Source organism: Xiphophorus hellerii, chromosome 9 (genome assembly GCF_003331165.1).
Source record: "Xiphophorus hellerii strain 12219 chromosome 9, Xiphophorus_hellerii-4.1, whole genome shotgun sequence".
In the NCBI taxonomy this organism is placed as follows: domain Eukaryota; kingdom Metazoa; phylum Chordata; class Actinopteri; order Cyprinodontiformes; family Poeciliidae; genus Xiphophorus; species Xiphophorus hellerii.
In genome coordinates this window covers 16,665,620-16,681,847 of record NC_045680.1, presented here as the reverse complement: position 1 = coordinate 16,681,847, position 16,228 = coordinate 16,665,620, and the positions used below count along the sequence as shown (strand labels likewise).

Sequence of the window (16,228 nt, the reverse complement as noted above, 5' to 3'; positions counted from 1 at the left end):
CTACTTTCATCTTTACAATGATACACTTCAGCAAGTAAAACGTACATATCTCGCTGTATGTATAAATATCTTATTAAAACCATTGCAATTGTTAAAATTGTTCTGGTACTATAAACACGTTGTTTTAATCATTTACCATTTACACTAACAAGTGGCATGCACAATTTATTTCAAGCACTTTTCAAAACTGAGTACAAAATGTGAGAAAATGTTGCAAGATCAAGATGAAACTTGAAGGTTTGATCCTTGAACTGCGATATCACGCAGCATTAGATCTTATTATAGTAAGAAAAAAAAAACTTCCTTGCAGGAAGTGGTGGTGTAGATCTGATGAGAAACAAAGCTTGTTACCCCAGTGACAAAACTGCAGTAAAGAAAAAAAGCACACACCCAAGTGTAGAGAGCAGGAAACAACATGGATGAACTCGGTAAGGTGACTTTCTTTCTCTGCTGATGATAACATGGAAACGGCATAAATATATGAAGCTTTAATACATAATTGAGATTACTGACCAACATCAACTATATAAACACATCTGTGCTGTTCAGTAATTACTACAAACAATATCATTTTGGGTATATCATGATAAATTGTAATTGTTTTTTTTTAATTTATTTATTTGTTTTACCTACCAGTTGTTTTTTAGTAAGTTGTTTGGTATTACAACATACAGCTTATGCTGACTGTGCTTGAGAAATGCTGATCTACCAACATGTAAATGTAAATGAGCAGTTTCAAAGTAATCGCAATATCTACAACGCGTTCCTTGCTTCAAACATGGCATCTGGTTTTCTTTTTAGCGACCAAAATTTTGACTCTTTCATTCTAAACCAGTACAATGTATATTGAATATGCTTAATTGTTTATCTCCATGTTTCCCTTTTAATAACATGTCACAAAAAGATTGCATGAAATCGCCTCAGTATTAGTCACCGCATTCTTGTGACATTAAGACCAGTTTCATTTCTGCAACGGAGCAATGTTCTCCATTTCCTCAGGAAGTCGGCTTGTATGAAACAACCTAAGTTTGTTTGCACCTTTATCCTCACAGGAAATCCACTACAGTGCAAAAAATTAATGTTTTGCTGGTTAACAAGCAGAATAATGTTCTCAGCTGTAACATTTACACTACTCGAGATGAATCTGTTACACCACAACCTATAAGTTGCTACGAAGCTTCACGATTTGCTTTCGTCTGCAGATTTGCTGTTAGAGGAGCTGGCTTTGAGTCCTACAGGTTCAAACAGTCTCCAGGAAACCACCGCTGCAACTGGTGGACAGGTGAACGAAAGAGAAAGAAACATGTTTATAATTTTAAATGGACTAAAACAAGCTCAAATATTTATGTAAACAAAATGTCAATGTAACTTCATTGTCCACACAGGCTCCAGCTGCCATTCTTGCCAGTGACAAAAAGAAAGAGAAAAACTCAGCCAGCTCTAATGTCTACAGGTAATGTATAAATGCTTGTCTGCTGTTTGTCCTGTGTTTAATGTAAAATTAAACAGAATTTTACACCGAATTTCAGTGTTCTGTTGTATCATCACCAGTAAAACATAAAATCGCTACAAGACAGCAAATATCTTCATAGCTGAGGCATACAGTTTGTCATATTTGCCTTGCAAAACAAATATTGTTGGAATTCATAAAACAAGTACAGTAATTAGCACAGTTAGTGTGGGGTGTGTGGTAGTACCTACCACACATTGTCCTTGTGTGTCGTCATTTGTATTTATAGGGGGTATGCAAATGTGTGAGCACTGAATGTCTTAAAATGACCTAACACACAAAAAAAACACTTATAAAGTTGATGTAAAGAAGATAGATAAAATGCATTTTAATTTAAAAAAGGCATGCTTATAAAGCAGGCCCAAAAAACATGAATGATTCTGTGGCCCAAGTTATGGCAAAATAGCCAAGTTTTCTAAAATAAAGTAGCAGTTTCCTAAAGAGTGAATAAGAGCTGAGTCGGGCTTATATGCATGGGACAAGCAGGTTACAAACCACTGACACACAATAGAGTTTGTGTCAAGTCTGACAGGAGAAATAAGTTAAACAACATCTTGGCAACAAAACAACAAAGCAGTTGAGTAAACACACAGAAGGACGTAATTGGAAGTAAGCTTAAGTGGTAGTCATAAGACAGTGATCAGAAGGAGGATGATGTCAGAGCAGAAAAAAAGAAGCAAAAGAGGACACAAACAAAATAAATGGATCAAAGCTAATTAAAACAGTTACTAAAAAAGGCATATAACAACCGAAAAACAAGACATTTGTAAAAGATCAGCTCATCGTAAACAGAAACCACTAAAAGCCCACAGACCATGATGAGAACATGTTTTTCTTGTCTCCACCAGTTAAAACTTTACTATGTGAAGCAAACATGTAACATCATGATCCAGCAAGGCCACATGTCTTCTGAATCAGAAATTTTTTTTTTAAAATCCTATAATCTGATGGATCACAGTGTAACATTCAATGCAAGTTCATTAATTTGGTACATGCATGCAATGTTTTGGAGCAACAAATGTTCAGGATAAAAGGAAAACACACCCTTTGTAAATTAGCTTAACACATAAATTATCTGATCTTTATGCTGTTCTAATTAGTACAAAACCATGCAGCATAGACAGCACTACAATATTTTATAAACATAGTTGAAACCAAAAATCTTAAAGATTTAGAAAAGTTAAGCACATTCATCTGAATGCTACTTTCAGCAAGACAATTCCAAACAATGCATTTCATGTGGTTGCAAATTTAGATAAGTTTTTCACAGTATGATAATTTTATTTTTAAGATATTTTGCTATTTTGTGTTTAATAGAAGATGAAAGTGTTGAAAAAAATTTCTTGTTGTTTCAATCTGCCTTTCATACATGTTCATAGCTTATTTGTTCATGAGTTAAGTTATGCTGTTCCGGCTTTTTCGGATTTTACTAAATATATTTTAAATTGCTTTCAACCACCATAAAATACATTTAAAAGCCAAATATGCTTTGACAAAATCTATTCCCAATATTATTTAGTTAAGCACCTAAAACACGGGCAAAAATAGAACTGTAAATTTGGTCTCTAAATGCTTTTTATTATCGCAAAGGTTTTTGTAGCATTATCATGTATTTATTTATCATATTTTTTACATTTGTTTTTAACACAGTGACCTACCCGCGCCTGTTGCAGCTGCTCTGCCTCCGGACTCACCAACTCTAGAACTGGAGTCTATCTTGCAAGACCTGATGGGTTTAGCAGAAGGGGTCAGTATAAAGCTGTTGACCTGGATGTGTCAGGAAATGGTTATAAATGATCACAATTCACATTTTGTGTATAATAATGTCTCGTAGAAGTGATGTATTGGTAAAAACATGAGTTAATTAATGATGCACAGTTGGAATCAGAAAATATTTAACCCATTTGCATAAAAATACTTTATAGAAAAGTGGATGAAAGAAAATGGATCCTTAAGAAGTTATTTTCCTAGAAAGTCCAATTAAAATACATTGACTGTGTTGCCTTGATTTGTAAACAGAAGGAATAATGTCCCTCTTGTGAATGTGTCTGGTAAAACATGATGCTACTTGCGATGTCAGAACAACAGCCCCACATCATCAGAGGCCCACCTCCATGTTTGACTATGGTGACAGTTTTCTTCTGTTCATAAGCCTGACCCTTTGTAAGCTAAACATATCGCTTTGTCATATGTTCAAACAGTTCAAGTTTGGTCTATCTCCCAAAACTCTTTGTTTCCATATTTCTAGTTTCCTTTCTGGCAGATATTTTGCTTTTTATGTCCCTGGTGATCCAGAGATTTTCATTTTGGATTCTTGCCATTAAACCCTTGCTTATTCATTGTGTGTATTATAGTGTCCTTCAGTCAAACACAGGGTTTTCTTAGCTGTTCCGATTAAGTAACTAAAAACTTTTGATAAAATCTGGGGACTTATGACCAGGCAGGTATGCAGCTGCTCCATATGTTTTAATCTCCCTTATAATAGCGGAATGTTAATATTTCTGCAAATTTTCTTACAACCCTTCAGGTGAGGTGATATAATCTCTCACAGGTTTATTGATACTGTTTTTATTTCTCACGATTACAGCGCCTACATGTGCGGTGCTTATGTCTGCCTCACAAAAAGAACAAATGAAGAATCCTTATTGAGTTTCCAAAGGCTTGATTGGTGTTGACAAGCCTTAAAACAAAGTGAATTGTTTTAAATTCATTACAGGTTATTAAAATTTTCACACAGCTTTAAAACAATATTTCATAAGTATTTAAAAACTGTGACGTTAATACATTTGTTGCACCCAAATATTGCATCTTGTTAATAAATCATTAAAAGTTTTCATGAGTTGAATATTTCTGATTGCGACTGTGCTATTATGGGGAGAACAAATTGGACACTTCATCAAATATTCAGTTTTTACAAAAGATACTGAAATTTATCAGCGTCTACTCTATTTTTTCCTCAAAGAAAACCATTTTATTGCAGGTAAACCCTCAAATCTTACCTTGTTTTGCTAATTAAGCGAAAGATATCAACAAAAATGTGTAAATATAGTTCACACTGCTTCAAAATAGATCATGTTGCCCTTTAGCTGAAATAACTTCAGTGAGATGCTTTTGGTAACTACCTACCAGCCTCATATGGACATGCTGCGGGTGCAGTAGAGCAACATTTTAAAAATGAAATAAATTAATAAGGTTTAACACTAGAGGACAGTATTGCACCAACATCACTATTGCACAATCTGACATAATATTTCTGTATTTGATCACTTAAGAACTTAAATCTCTTTAGCACATGTAAAGACTAAACCTGACATTTTGACATCCATGTATCTTTATTTAGAACCACTTACCTCCATCGGCCCCTCCACCGCTGACGCAGAAGCAGACTACAAAGAAAAAAAACGAGGATGGGACATCAGGACAGAAGGACAGCGACAGCAGCGGTAGCAGCGGCCCAGCAAGTTCCAACCCAAAACCCTCGATCCAGATGCAGAAAACAGATTCTATAGATGACCTGCTTGGAGGGCTGAGCTCGGACCTGGAGAAGATCGGTGTGCGCACCACAGCCAAAGGCCACTGTGCTGCATGCAACAAATGCATTGTTGGAAAGGTAAAACGTGAACCTTTAAATTTAACTATATTCAAAGCAGTCTTTTTCACTTCATTTGACTTTTGTTGTTTAGATGATCACAGCTCTGGGTGAGGTGTGGCACCCTGAGCACTTTGTGTGTATGGTGTGTAAGGAGGAGCTGAGCACAACAGGCTTCTTTGAGAGAGAGGGACGGCCGTATTGTGACAAAGACTACCATCAGCTCTTTTCTCCACGCTGCGCCTACTGCCAGGGGCCGATATTGCAGGTATAATAAGAAACTCCAATTATGCAGTATTACACTTTATGTAAAGCATCTTAAATAACAAACTTAATCTCAGCTTCTCTTTTTGTTTCCCGATTCATGCCCTAAATTGTCCATTACATCCATTAATCCTCACTGTAAAATTTCGATGATTGCATGATGATGTGTTGGATGTTATTTTTTTTTCTTGGCCAAGATCACAGGTTATGCTAATAAATAAAGGAAAACCCATACTGGTGGTTTTTCAGACTGGGATTACCTCATGCTATAAACCAAAGACATTAATGAGAAACTAATGCAGCATCCCTGATGATTCCCTTCATGTGGCTCACGGTCCATTTTTTTTGTGTTTGTTCACATTTAGCTATGAGAGATGAGAAAAACTTCAATAATCCCCAAAGAAACTAAAATAGAGATGTAGTATTTTTGGTGTTTTTTTTCCACCAGAACATCTTGACAGCTCTGGACCAAACTTGGCACCCAGAGCACTTCTTCTGCACACACTGCGGAAACCTGTTTGGGCCAGATGGTGAGATGTTTGATAATTTATTTGCCTCAGCATAAAAATAATATTTAGCACACATATCAGCGTATCCCGTATCTATCCAAGGCTTCCTGGAGAAGGATGGAAAACCATACTGCTGCAAGGACTTCTACCACCTTTTTGCTCCCAAATGTTCAGGCTGTGGGGAGTCCGTTAGAGAGAACTACCTGACTGCAGCCAATGGCACCTGGCATCCAGAGTGCTTCGTCTGCGCAGTGAGCCTCCAACACAGACCACACACACGGCTCCGGCTCACACACAACCTTGAGAATAAATGAGACAGATACCCACACACTTGCTTTGTTTGCATCGGTTTGACCACAGGGCTGATGCAAACCATATGCATGATGAAAATGTTGCTGTGGAAATGTTGCAGATAAATCAAGGAAACCATATTCTCTCTGTGTGGGTATCTTTTATATTGTCTTCAAAGCCACCGCTGTATAGAGCAGTCGGTCAAATACGATTCCGTCTGCTGCACTTCTCTCTTTACTCGGTCAGCTGCATTTCAAGATATTAATTGCCCAGAGTTCTGAAAACTTAGAGGTGAAAATGGCACCTTCATGTTTTTTCTGTTCTACAAGTGATTTTTTTTTTTTAACAATCTAGGACATTCAACAACTTAAGCCCATGAATATAATTCCAATAAATGTGAATATATACAGTGTGATACAGTGATATGTATGCAGTACAATTAAACTAAAAAACAAAGATATCTGTTAAACGAAAAAAAAATGTAGAAAAGAAGCAATAACATACAGTAGTTGAATAAGTGTGCACTCTTAAACTATAACTTTGTTGAATACCTTTCAACACTCTTTATGCTTTAGTAGAAGTTCTGCATTCCACATCTTAACTGGAGTTAATAGTTTGATAGGGTGGGGTAACTTTTACAGAATAGAGTGAGCAAACTGGCAAAAGTTGTCCAACCCTGGCAGACTAAGTGAACGTGTCTTATTCATAGCCCTCAAAGTTTCTGTCAAACTTTCTTTTTGACTTTGGCTTTGCAATAACATGCTTAACTTTACTTCCATGAAGTCATGATTTTGTGGACTTCTAGGTATGCTTGGAAATACAGTGATGAAGAAAAATTGCATTATTCTAGCCAGTAACCAAATGCTTTGGATGAATGCTGACTTACATTTGCCACAATGCATGTTTGTAAAAAAACCCAGTTCCGCTTGAAGAAAAGTAACTCCAGACTGTGATGCTGCCTTCACCAGAGTTCACCTTAGTCTTTGTGTTCTTTTGGTAATATTTAGTGTTTTATAGTTTGGATTTGTTCCAACTAAAAAATGAAAAAACGCTTAAATCTAGATGTTCACTTTAGAAGAAAGCTTTATGTTTAACAGCTCCTCTCCTGTGTTGAGAACAGATTTTATTTGAGCATTTAAAAACAAAACCAGGACTTGGCAGAAATTCATGCAGCTCCTTAACATTTGTACAATGTGATCTTCTGGAGCCTTTGTTCCCTCTCTACAGGCTATGGCTTAAACTACAAGTTACAAATCAGCAAATGTTGGGAAGATTTTGCTGGGACAGCTGGACTTTATTAGTGATGAATCACATTCACTATAATTGATGTTAGGCATTTACCCAAAAAGACTGAACAGTGGAGTTAGGTTCTTCAATAAAGTTTGAGCTTCAGGGCAGACACACTTATGCAACCTCTGCACCACCAACTACGGCCAAACAATATCTGTTTACCATCCAATAATTAATTATCAAAGATTACAGGGTTCTTAAAAAAAAACATGAAACAGAATTTAGGAACTCAATAGGATATTTACTTCCTAGCTCCAGAACAACTTGGGGGTGTGCCCAGACTGGATAATGTAAACAAACAAGCACCTTATTAGAGCCAATCTTCTTATAAATAACAAGTTCTTTTGCAAGACAAAGCTGTTAACAATATGTTCTCAGTGTTACTCCCACTGCAAGATGGGTATTTTTTTTTATCCAGTCAGTCATCCCTATTCTGTCTATATGAATATGTACAATGATGTTGAATGATGCAAATATGTCCTAGTAGCCTGATATATAAAAAATTAAATAGGTTTAGCTACATGAAGGTGCAACTACACAAATCTGCGCACTGTATAAATTATTAAAGTTTTGTGCGTTTCGTAATGCATCTAAAAACTGTGCAGACCAAATTACTGGGCTTTTCAGCGATCACATCCTTGGTTCATGAGGCTGGTTAAATATCATCAGAGATCCTTTTGAATAATAGAAGCAGTGACTTGTCTAAAAAAAATTGCTTATGCACTTCCTTCCCTGTGGAAAATTATATTAACCAATAACTTCTTCCATGTTAAATAATGTAAAAAAACAACAACAACTAATAAATAATAATAATAATAATAATAATATAAATTTTATATATGAATATAATTTAGTATATAATGTATTATTATTATTATTATTATTATTATTATTATTATTATTATTATTATTATTATTATTATTATGTGATTAATCATTTATTTCTTTATTGGATTCTACGTCTATGTCTTGATTGAAGAAGATGACTACATGTCTATTTATGAATTGACCAATCGGCCAGCATTTTTTCATGCCGTGACATCCCGTCCCCTCCACTGTGTACAGCGAATGAAGTGGGCATAAGTTCAACTGAAAACTTTTGTTCACTTCCTCAAGTTTGAATATGGATGAGAAACATAACCTTTTTCATTCATCACAATTTGTTTAAAATGGTCAATGTTTTCGATATGCATCATTGATAATTTTTCCCTTCGGTGCTGATTTCGCAGTCATTTCTTGTTTGCTACCAAGCAGTCGTAAAGGCAAATTTTGAAAAATAATCATAGACTACATTGCCAAAACTGTAACCGCAGTCTTCAAGAGTTGAGCCAATGTTGCAAATATTTTTGCTGGTTTTTAACCAGGCTGTATTCAGTCTTATTTTGACACAGAGCATCCTTTTTGCTTACCCTAATCCTTAACTATCCTCTACTTCTCTTTTTAAATGCAGGACTGTCTGAAGCCGTTTAGCGATGGCTGTTTCATGGAACTGGATGGTCGGCCCCTCTGTTCCACCCACTTTCACGCCAGGCAGGGCACCCTGTGCGGGGGTTGTGGGAAGCCCATCACTGGCCGCTGCGTTTCAGCTCTCGATCGCAAGTTTCATCCTGAGCACTTTGTTTGCGCCTTTTGTCTGCGGCAACTCAGCCACGGGATCTTCAAGGAGCAGAATGGAAAGCCCTACTGTTCAGCTTGCTTCAACAAGCTCTTTCTATGAGACATTTACAGCAAGTCACTCAAAGATGAAGACATAATGTCTAATGTTGGAAGAGGATGGCTATTTTCCCACATCAGTGAGCTGAATTATCTATTATTAATAATATTGCATTCCAAGGTTGTATCTCTGTTTACTGAATGAGGTAATAAGATTCCATGCTCTTTATCCTAATACCACTAAATAAAATGTAGGACACATATGCCAAGCAAACACGGTGCACATGTATGTTTTGACCTTAATACAAATACAGCTGCTCTGTAAAAGTCTCAAAGATTCTTTTAGAGAACATGAGAGAAGGAACAAAGCGGAAAATCAGGGATAAAGTTGGGGAGAATTTTAAAGAATGGTCAGGTTATAAATATGATATCTTTAACTTTGAACATTTATGGCCCAACTGTGAATCCACTAAGATATGACAATCTGCCTAAATTGGCAAGGAGAGCATTAACTCTTAATTAAAAGAATTAACAAGAGACTCATTACAACTCTGGAAGAGGTGTTCAGTGGATGAGGGCTGTACATTGGCACAGTTTGTAGCACTATTACCTCACAGCAAGAACATCTTAAATATGGCTGGGGGTCTTGGCACATGGAGTTTCCATGTTTTTGTCTTGCATGCATTGGTTTTCTCCAGGTACTCTGCAGAATTAATCCTAGTCCCGATTCATGACTGTTAGGTAAATTGATCTCTGTAAATTGTCTGTAGGTACGACTGTGTATGGATATTTGTCCTCTGCGTCTTTATGTTGATCTGTGATGGCCTAGCAACCTGTCCAGGGTTACTCCATGATCTGTGGAGATAGGCACCACAGATCACCTCAATCCCTTTGACCCTGCAAAGGGATTGAGGGCCTGAATTGAACAGACAATTCAGTCGTGGTCTGGTTTATTTAAAAGAAATGCATGCTGCTCTTCTCTTGTTTCTATTTGTAATCAACTACTTATCAACCTCTTTCCACATCCCAATTGTGTTTCACTTTGTGTTGCTTGATCACATAAAATTGCACTACAATACATGGATTTATGGCCCAACATGACAGAATGTTAAAAAAGTCTAAGGTATATAAACAATTCATCAAAACACTGTAAAATGAATAGGGATTAATCATACAAAGGGATAAGTTATGCACAGCCTCATTGAGAAATCATGTACAACTATCAGTAAGTAATTATTACTGACATTATTTTCATAACTCCATCAAAATATTTCCTATGAAGAAAACATTACCATGTGTGAACTTTGGATGCCTCTACAAGGTGTGCTGTTGATGCTTGGTTTTACTTTTGAGGAGACTTCATACATCACAATCACAAATCAAATTCCAGATGAACTATGATAAACACAAAAGCGCCGAATTAATGGATTCCATAAACTGTCCTCAGTTCGCTGTTAGACTTGGCAGTCAGGATTTACTTTCTCACAGTTTGAGAGAGCTTGTCAGGAGATTTGTCTATATGGCCCGATAGCTTGTCTTGGCAGAGAGTGGCATGGACTCGTCATGCCAACCTGTGATTCCTCTGTCTCAGATTGACCACTTGGCCCCTGGCAGCCACTGGAATCACACATCCTCTTCATCCTCCACACAGGCTCCTTTATGACTGCATCGCGAAGATTAATGAATGTGGTGAGGTTAACAAAGGTAGTTTTTAGAAGGAGCTCCTTCACATCCCTGCATCTCCTCAGAAACTGTTGAAGGATGAATGAACCACAAAAGTGTTTTAATGCCTCAGCGGTTGCTGGCAGATTTAAGCTCGTTCTGTCATCGGATGAGTTATATTTCGTTTCCTATAGACTAATTGTGGAAATTGCACATTAATATGAGGTATTTGTTGGATTGCTACACAAATAGCAGAAAGATTTCGCAATTTTTGCAGAATTTAAATACAAATGGAATATTGTGTTTTACATCTACTTGAATGAAAAACATTCAGTTTTGGGCACTGTTACCAGGAGGCTACCAAACAACAACAAAAAAAGCATAAAATTCCAAAATTTTGTTATTTCCGTGTATTTGCTATTTCCCCAAGCTGGCCATGAAATTGCTGTTTAACAGGAAAGAGCAGAAACCAATATTCTTTTTTCTGATCACTCCATACTATCATATAATTTACATGTGTACAGTCTTTAAATAAAAAAAAACAACCAAACATTTGAGTAATTTCTAAAGGATATGTCAATATCTCTTTTTTATTTCTCATTTTTATTTTGGTTATTTTTCATTTTTAAGTTAGTGCTCCTTGGAGAAAGCTGCTGCTTTCAACACAGCTAGCTCTTTCTTTTCAATACTAACTAATCTAGCTATTTTTCAATCATTTTCAAAACAATACAAAAATTATAATTTTTGCTACTTAGTGCTGGCTGTCATACACTTGGCAATAATTTTGACAATTTTTGCAAAAATATTATATTCAGTATACATTACCAAATTCCTAACAACTGTCAAGTCAAAACAGATTCAGTGCATTTATAACAATATGGGATCCAAGTTAGTTTATATTTGGCTTAAATAAATTAGTTATATAGTCATATAGTCACATTCAGGTTCAAATGCATACAGTCCATTTCAATCATTTTAATGATACGAGCAAAATGTTGTAAGGAACCACAGCTGACTGAGCATGTCTATTCCACAATTATTATTGTAATAATGAGCTAAAAGTAAAATTCCAAAACATAAATGGCTCCCTAAATTAAGTAGGAAGCACATCATAGAAAAAAAGTACAAGTACACTCGGAATAGATATTAATATAAGTAAACTAAGCTTTTGTAAAAATAAACCAAATCTGGGTAAAAATAAACCAAATCTGGGTAAAAATAAACCAAATCTAAGTTTTATCTGTAGTCACATTATTGATATATTTCATTCTGCTATTGGAAGCAATGAGAGCTTTATAGTTTTCCCAGTGAGCAGTTTATTTAAGTTTTTCTCAAGCATGTCACATGAGCTGGGTGTGTGCGTGTGTGTGTGAAGTCAGTGTTTGAATGGGAACGACGTTGAGCATTAATCATGCTGTCATCGCTGTCAGGTCCCGCCTTGTAAGGCTGCTGCAGACTTTGCACCGTGCATCATGGAAGAGGTATGGATGTATCACATTTAGGCAGATCTAAACATTCTAGATTGTAAGTGTTTCATGAGCTAACAGACTAATGCCTCTGTTTCAAATGAACTCATGTTTTCATTTTGTGATTAAATGATTTAGATACTGTATGAAGCAAAGGAGAAAACATGTTTTTCAACGTGAGTAGTTAATGCAGCTATGCCAGCTTGGAGCTGATCACACCGTTTAACACAACGGCAAAGTGTTATATTGCTTTATCCCTATTCTTTCACTAGTTTTCTGTCTGGGAGATTTCCTGATGCATCGGAACATTATTCTAAGTTAATGTACATTAAAAAAAACCACTGTGGAAAGAACAACACATAAAATAAATCCAATAAACACATTTAAACACACATTTCTACCAAAGAACAATGAGAAAAATTAAAATTGGAGTGAGAGAATAAGGAGGAAAAAAATCCATTTCCATCCATATTAAAAATGAGAAAACATAAAATGCTTTTGCAGGAGTAAGTGTAAAGTCAAGTGACATTAACAAACAGTGAACCTGGGTCAAAATTACGCAGTTTGGAAAGTAAGATGGATGTTTGAGCTTGATTGGAGAAGGAACTAACGGAGTGAGGGGTAAACTGGAACAAAATAGGTGTTGGGGCTCAGGGAAACGGGGAGAAAAAACGGGGATTAGGAGCATGGTTTTAGGAGGATTCTTTTTGTTTGAGACTGTAACCAAACACTTACCTCCTCTCCTGTAAAATGTCTGTGTCCGCTCGGCCACCCCTGATGGGGACGGCGGGGCGCCCTATCCAGCCCATTATGGCCCCACTGTGGGTCATACCCGGCTAGGCTCTACCCTTAACTATAAGTTCACATCAGCTCTGAAGCTGTCACAAGGTACTTATACGCATTAATCACTATATTTACTCGAAGACACATAACACACATCTGTGGAAACGCCGAACGAAGACAACTCAATGAACTCAGCTCCGGTAGGCACAGTAAAATATAGATGGATCAGATTACTGCAACATCATTACTGAGTGTTTCTGTACGCCATATGTACTAATGAAAGAAAACTGCCACTTTAGCTACAGTATATCACAAGGATGTATGCTGTACCTCAGTGGTTTTCAAACTTTTTCTCCCAAGTATTACCTCAAAGAATTGATTCTCCCTAAATATCTTCATTATTTAGGTCTCTAAAACAACACCAGGGGCAAACATCAAATAAAACATCTTCAAAGATTATTAATCATTCTCACTTAATGAGTGTAATTTATTCAGTTAATTTTTGACACAATTGATTGTGTATAGTATGACCAACTTGTCCTGCAATGCATAATCCATCCATCCATTGCCAATACCTGCTAATCCTTACTGGGTTATATTGAGCCAAATGTCTATATGGTCATCACTGGTGAGATTCAGGGTACATCCTGGACAAGTTTCTAGTATGTGTTCCTGTAGGCAACACAGGAACACATTTGACAAACAAAGGACATTTAGGACAAATTAAAATTTCAAGGAAGCTAGCAGGAAGTATTTCCAAAATGGTGACCAAAGCCTAACAGTTTGAAATGGCATCCATTCATTGTCTATACCTGCTTATGCCTGCATTGGATGCCAGTGTCTATCTCCAGTGGTCATTCAGCCAGCGACAGGGTACACCCTTGACAGGTTGCTAGTCCATCACAGGGTAACGCAGAGACGCAGAAAATAAGGCATGCACATACTCACACCTAGAGACAATTTAGGGAGACCAAACAACCTGACAGTCATATTTTTGGAATATGGGAGGAAGCCAGTATACCCGGAGAGAACCCACACATACACAGGGAGAACATGGTATGTTCAGAAAGGCTAGGATTCAAACCCAGGACCTTCTTGCTGCAAGGCAACTGTACTATTTACTGCACAATTGTGTAGCCTTTAAAAGGCAATTTTACCAAATACCGAAGACATGTTTGTAGCTCCTGAATATTAGGAAACTTAATAACAAAACCTAAAGAATGTTGTTTTTTTTAAATCTTGATATTAAGCAAACAGAAACAGTTTTTATAATCCTAACCAATTCAAAACAATGACATTTAATCAGATTTGATTTGACAGTGATTAAAAAAAGGCTATGTGTGTTTTTCCATCCATCCATCCATCTTCTTCCGCTTATCCGAGGTCGGGTCGCGGGGGTAGCAGCTTCAGAAGGGAGGCCCAGACTTCCCTCTCCCCAGCCACTTCTTCTAGCTCCTCCGGGGGAATCCCGAGGCGTTCCCAGGCCAGCCGAGAGACATAGTCCCTCCAGCGTGTCCTGGGTCTTCCCCGGGGCCTCCTCCCGGTGGGACGTGCCCGGAACGCCTCACCAGGGAGGCGTCCAGGAGGCATCCTGACCAGATGCCCGAGCCACCTCAACTGGCTCCTCTCGATGTGAAGGAGCAGCGGCTCTACTCTGAGTCCCTCCCGGATGACTGAGCTTCTCACCCTATCTCTAAGGGAGAGCCCAGCCACCCTACGGAGAAAACCCATTTCGGCCGCTTGTATCCGCGATCTCGTTCTTTCGGTCATGACCCAAAGCTCATGACCATAGATGAGGGTGGGAACGTAGATCGACCGGTAAATCGAGAGCTTCGCTTTTTGGCTCAGCTCTCTCTTCACCACGACGGACCGGTACAGCGCCCGCTTGACAGCAGACGCTGCGCCAATCCGCCTGTCGATCTCCCGCTCCCTTCTTCCCCCATTCGTGACCAAGATCCTGAGATACTTAAACTCCTCCACTTGGGGCAGGACACCCCCCCTGACCCGGAGAAGGCACTCTACCCTTTTCCGGCTCAAGACCATGGCCTCGGATTTGGAGGCACTGATCCCCATCCCGGCCGCTTCACACTCGGCTGAGAACCGCTCCAGCGAGAGCTGCAGATCACGATCTGATGAAGCCAAAAGGACCACATCGTCTGCGAAAAGCAGAGATGAGATCCTAAGGCCACCAAATCGGATCCCCTCAACACCTTGGCTGCGCCTAGAAATTCTGTCCATGAAAGTGATGAACAGAATCGGTGACAAAGGGCAGCCCTGGCGGAGTCCAACTCTCACCGGAAACGAGCCCGACTTACTGCGGGCAATGCGGACCAGACTCTGACACCGGTCATACAGGGACCTGACAGCCCGTATCAAAGGGCCCGGTACCCCATACTCCCGGAGAACCCCCCACAGGGCTCCCCGAGGGACACGGTCGAACGCCTTCTCCAAGTCCACAAAACACATGTAGACTGGTTGGGCGAACTCCCATGCACCCTCCAGGACCCTGCCGAGGGTGTAGAGCTGGTCCAGTGTTCCACGACCAGGACGAAAACCACACTGCTCTTCCTGAATCCGAGGTTCGACTATCCGACGGACCCTCCTCTCCAGGACCCCTGAATAGACCTTGCCAGGGAGGCTTAAGAGTGTGACCCCTCTATAATTGGAGCACACCCTCCGGTCCCCCTTTTTGAACAGGGGGACCACCACCCCAGTCTGCCAATCCAGGGGAACTGCCCCCGATGTCCATGCGACATTGCAGAGTCGCGTCAACCAACACAACCCTACAACATCCAGAGCCTTAAGGAACTCCGGGCGGATCTCATCCACCCCCGGGGCCTTGCCACCGAGGAGCTTTTTAACCACCTCGGCGACCTCGCCCCCAGAGATTGGAGAGCCCAACCCAGAGTCCCCAGGCTCCGCTTCCTCAGTGGAAGGCATGTTGGTGGGATTGAGGAGGTCTTCGAAGTACTCTGCCCACCGGCCCACAACGTCCCGAGTAGAGGTCAGCAGCACACCATCCCCACTATAAACAGTGTTGGTGCTGCACCGCTTCCCCCCCCTGAGACGCCGGATGGTGGACCAGAATCGCCTCGAAGCCGTACGGAAGTCTTTCTCCATGGCCTCTCCAAACTCCTCCCACGCCCGAGTTTTTGCCTCAGCAACCGCCCGAGCCGCATGCCGCTTCGCCCGCCGGTACCCATCAGCTGCT

The 16,228-nt window shown here is 39.2% G+C and overlaps 1 protein-coding gene across 1 annotated transcript; it reads left to right on the top strand.

Annotated features, from left to right (window-relative positions):
• The first annotated feature begins 304 nt into the window (after nt 1–304).
• lpxn (leupaxin) lies at nt 305–12,563 on the top strand. The gene is made up of 9 exons (XM_032573072.1): nt 305–428; nt 1,203–1,282; nt 1,386–1,453; nt 3,161–3,257; nt 4,851–5,120; nt 5,194–5,367; nt 5,812–5,893; nt 5,975–6,123; nt 8,904–12,563. Exons 1-9 carry the CDS (start codon nt 416–418, stop codon nt 9,168–9,170), a joined length of 1,200 nt encoding a protein of 399 aa, XP_032428963.1. The 5' UTR covers nt 305–415; the 3' UTR covers nt 9,171–12,563.
• The last annotated feature ends 3,665 nt before the right edge of the window (nt 12,564–16,228 follow it).

Excerpts from the sequence above, each read along its gene's own strand:
- lpxn (XM_032573072.1), top strand. Across the intron at positions 3,258-4,850 it reads TGATGGGTTTAGCAGAAGGG|AACCACTTACCTCCATCGGC; the intron begins GTCAGTATAAAG and ends ATCTTTATTTAG. Across the intron at positions 5,368-5,811 it reads GCCAGGGGCCGATATTGCAG|AACATCTTGACAGCTCTGGA; the intron begins GTATAATAAGAA and ends TTTTTCCACCAG.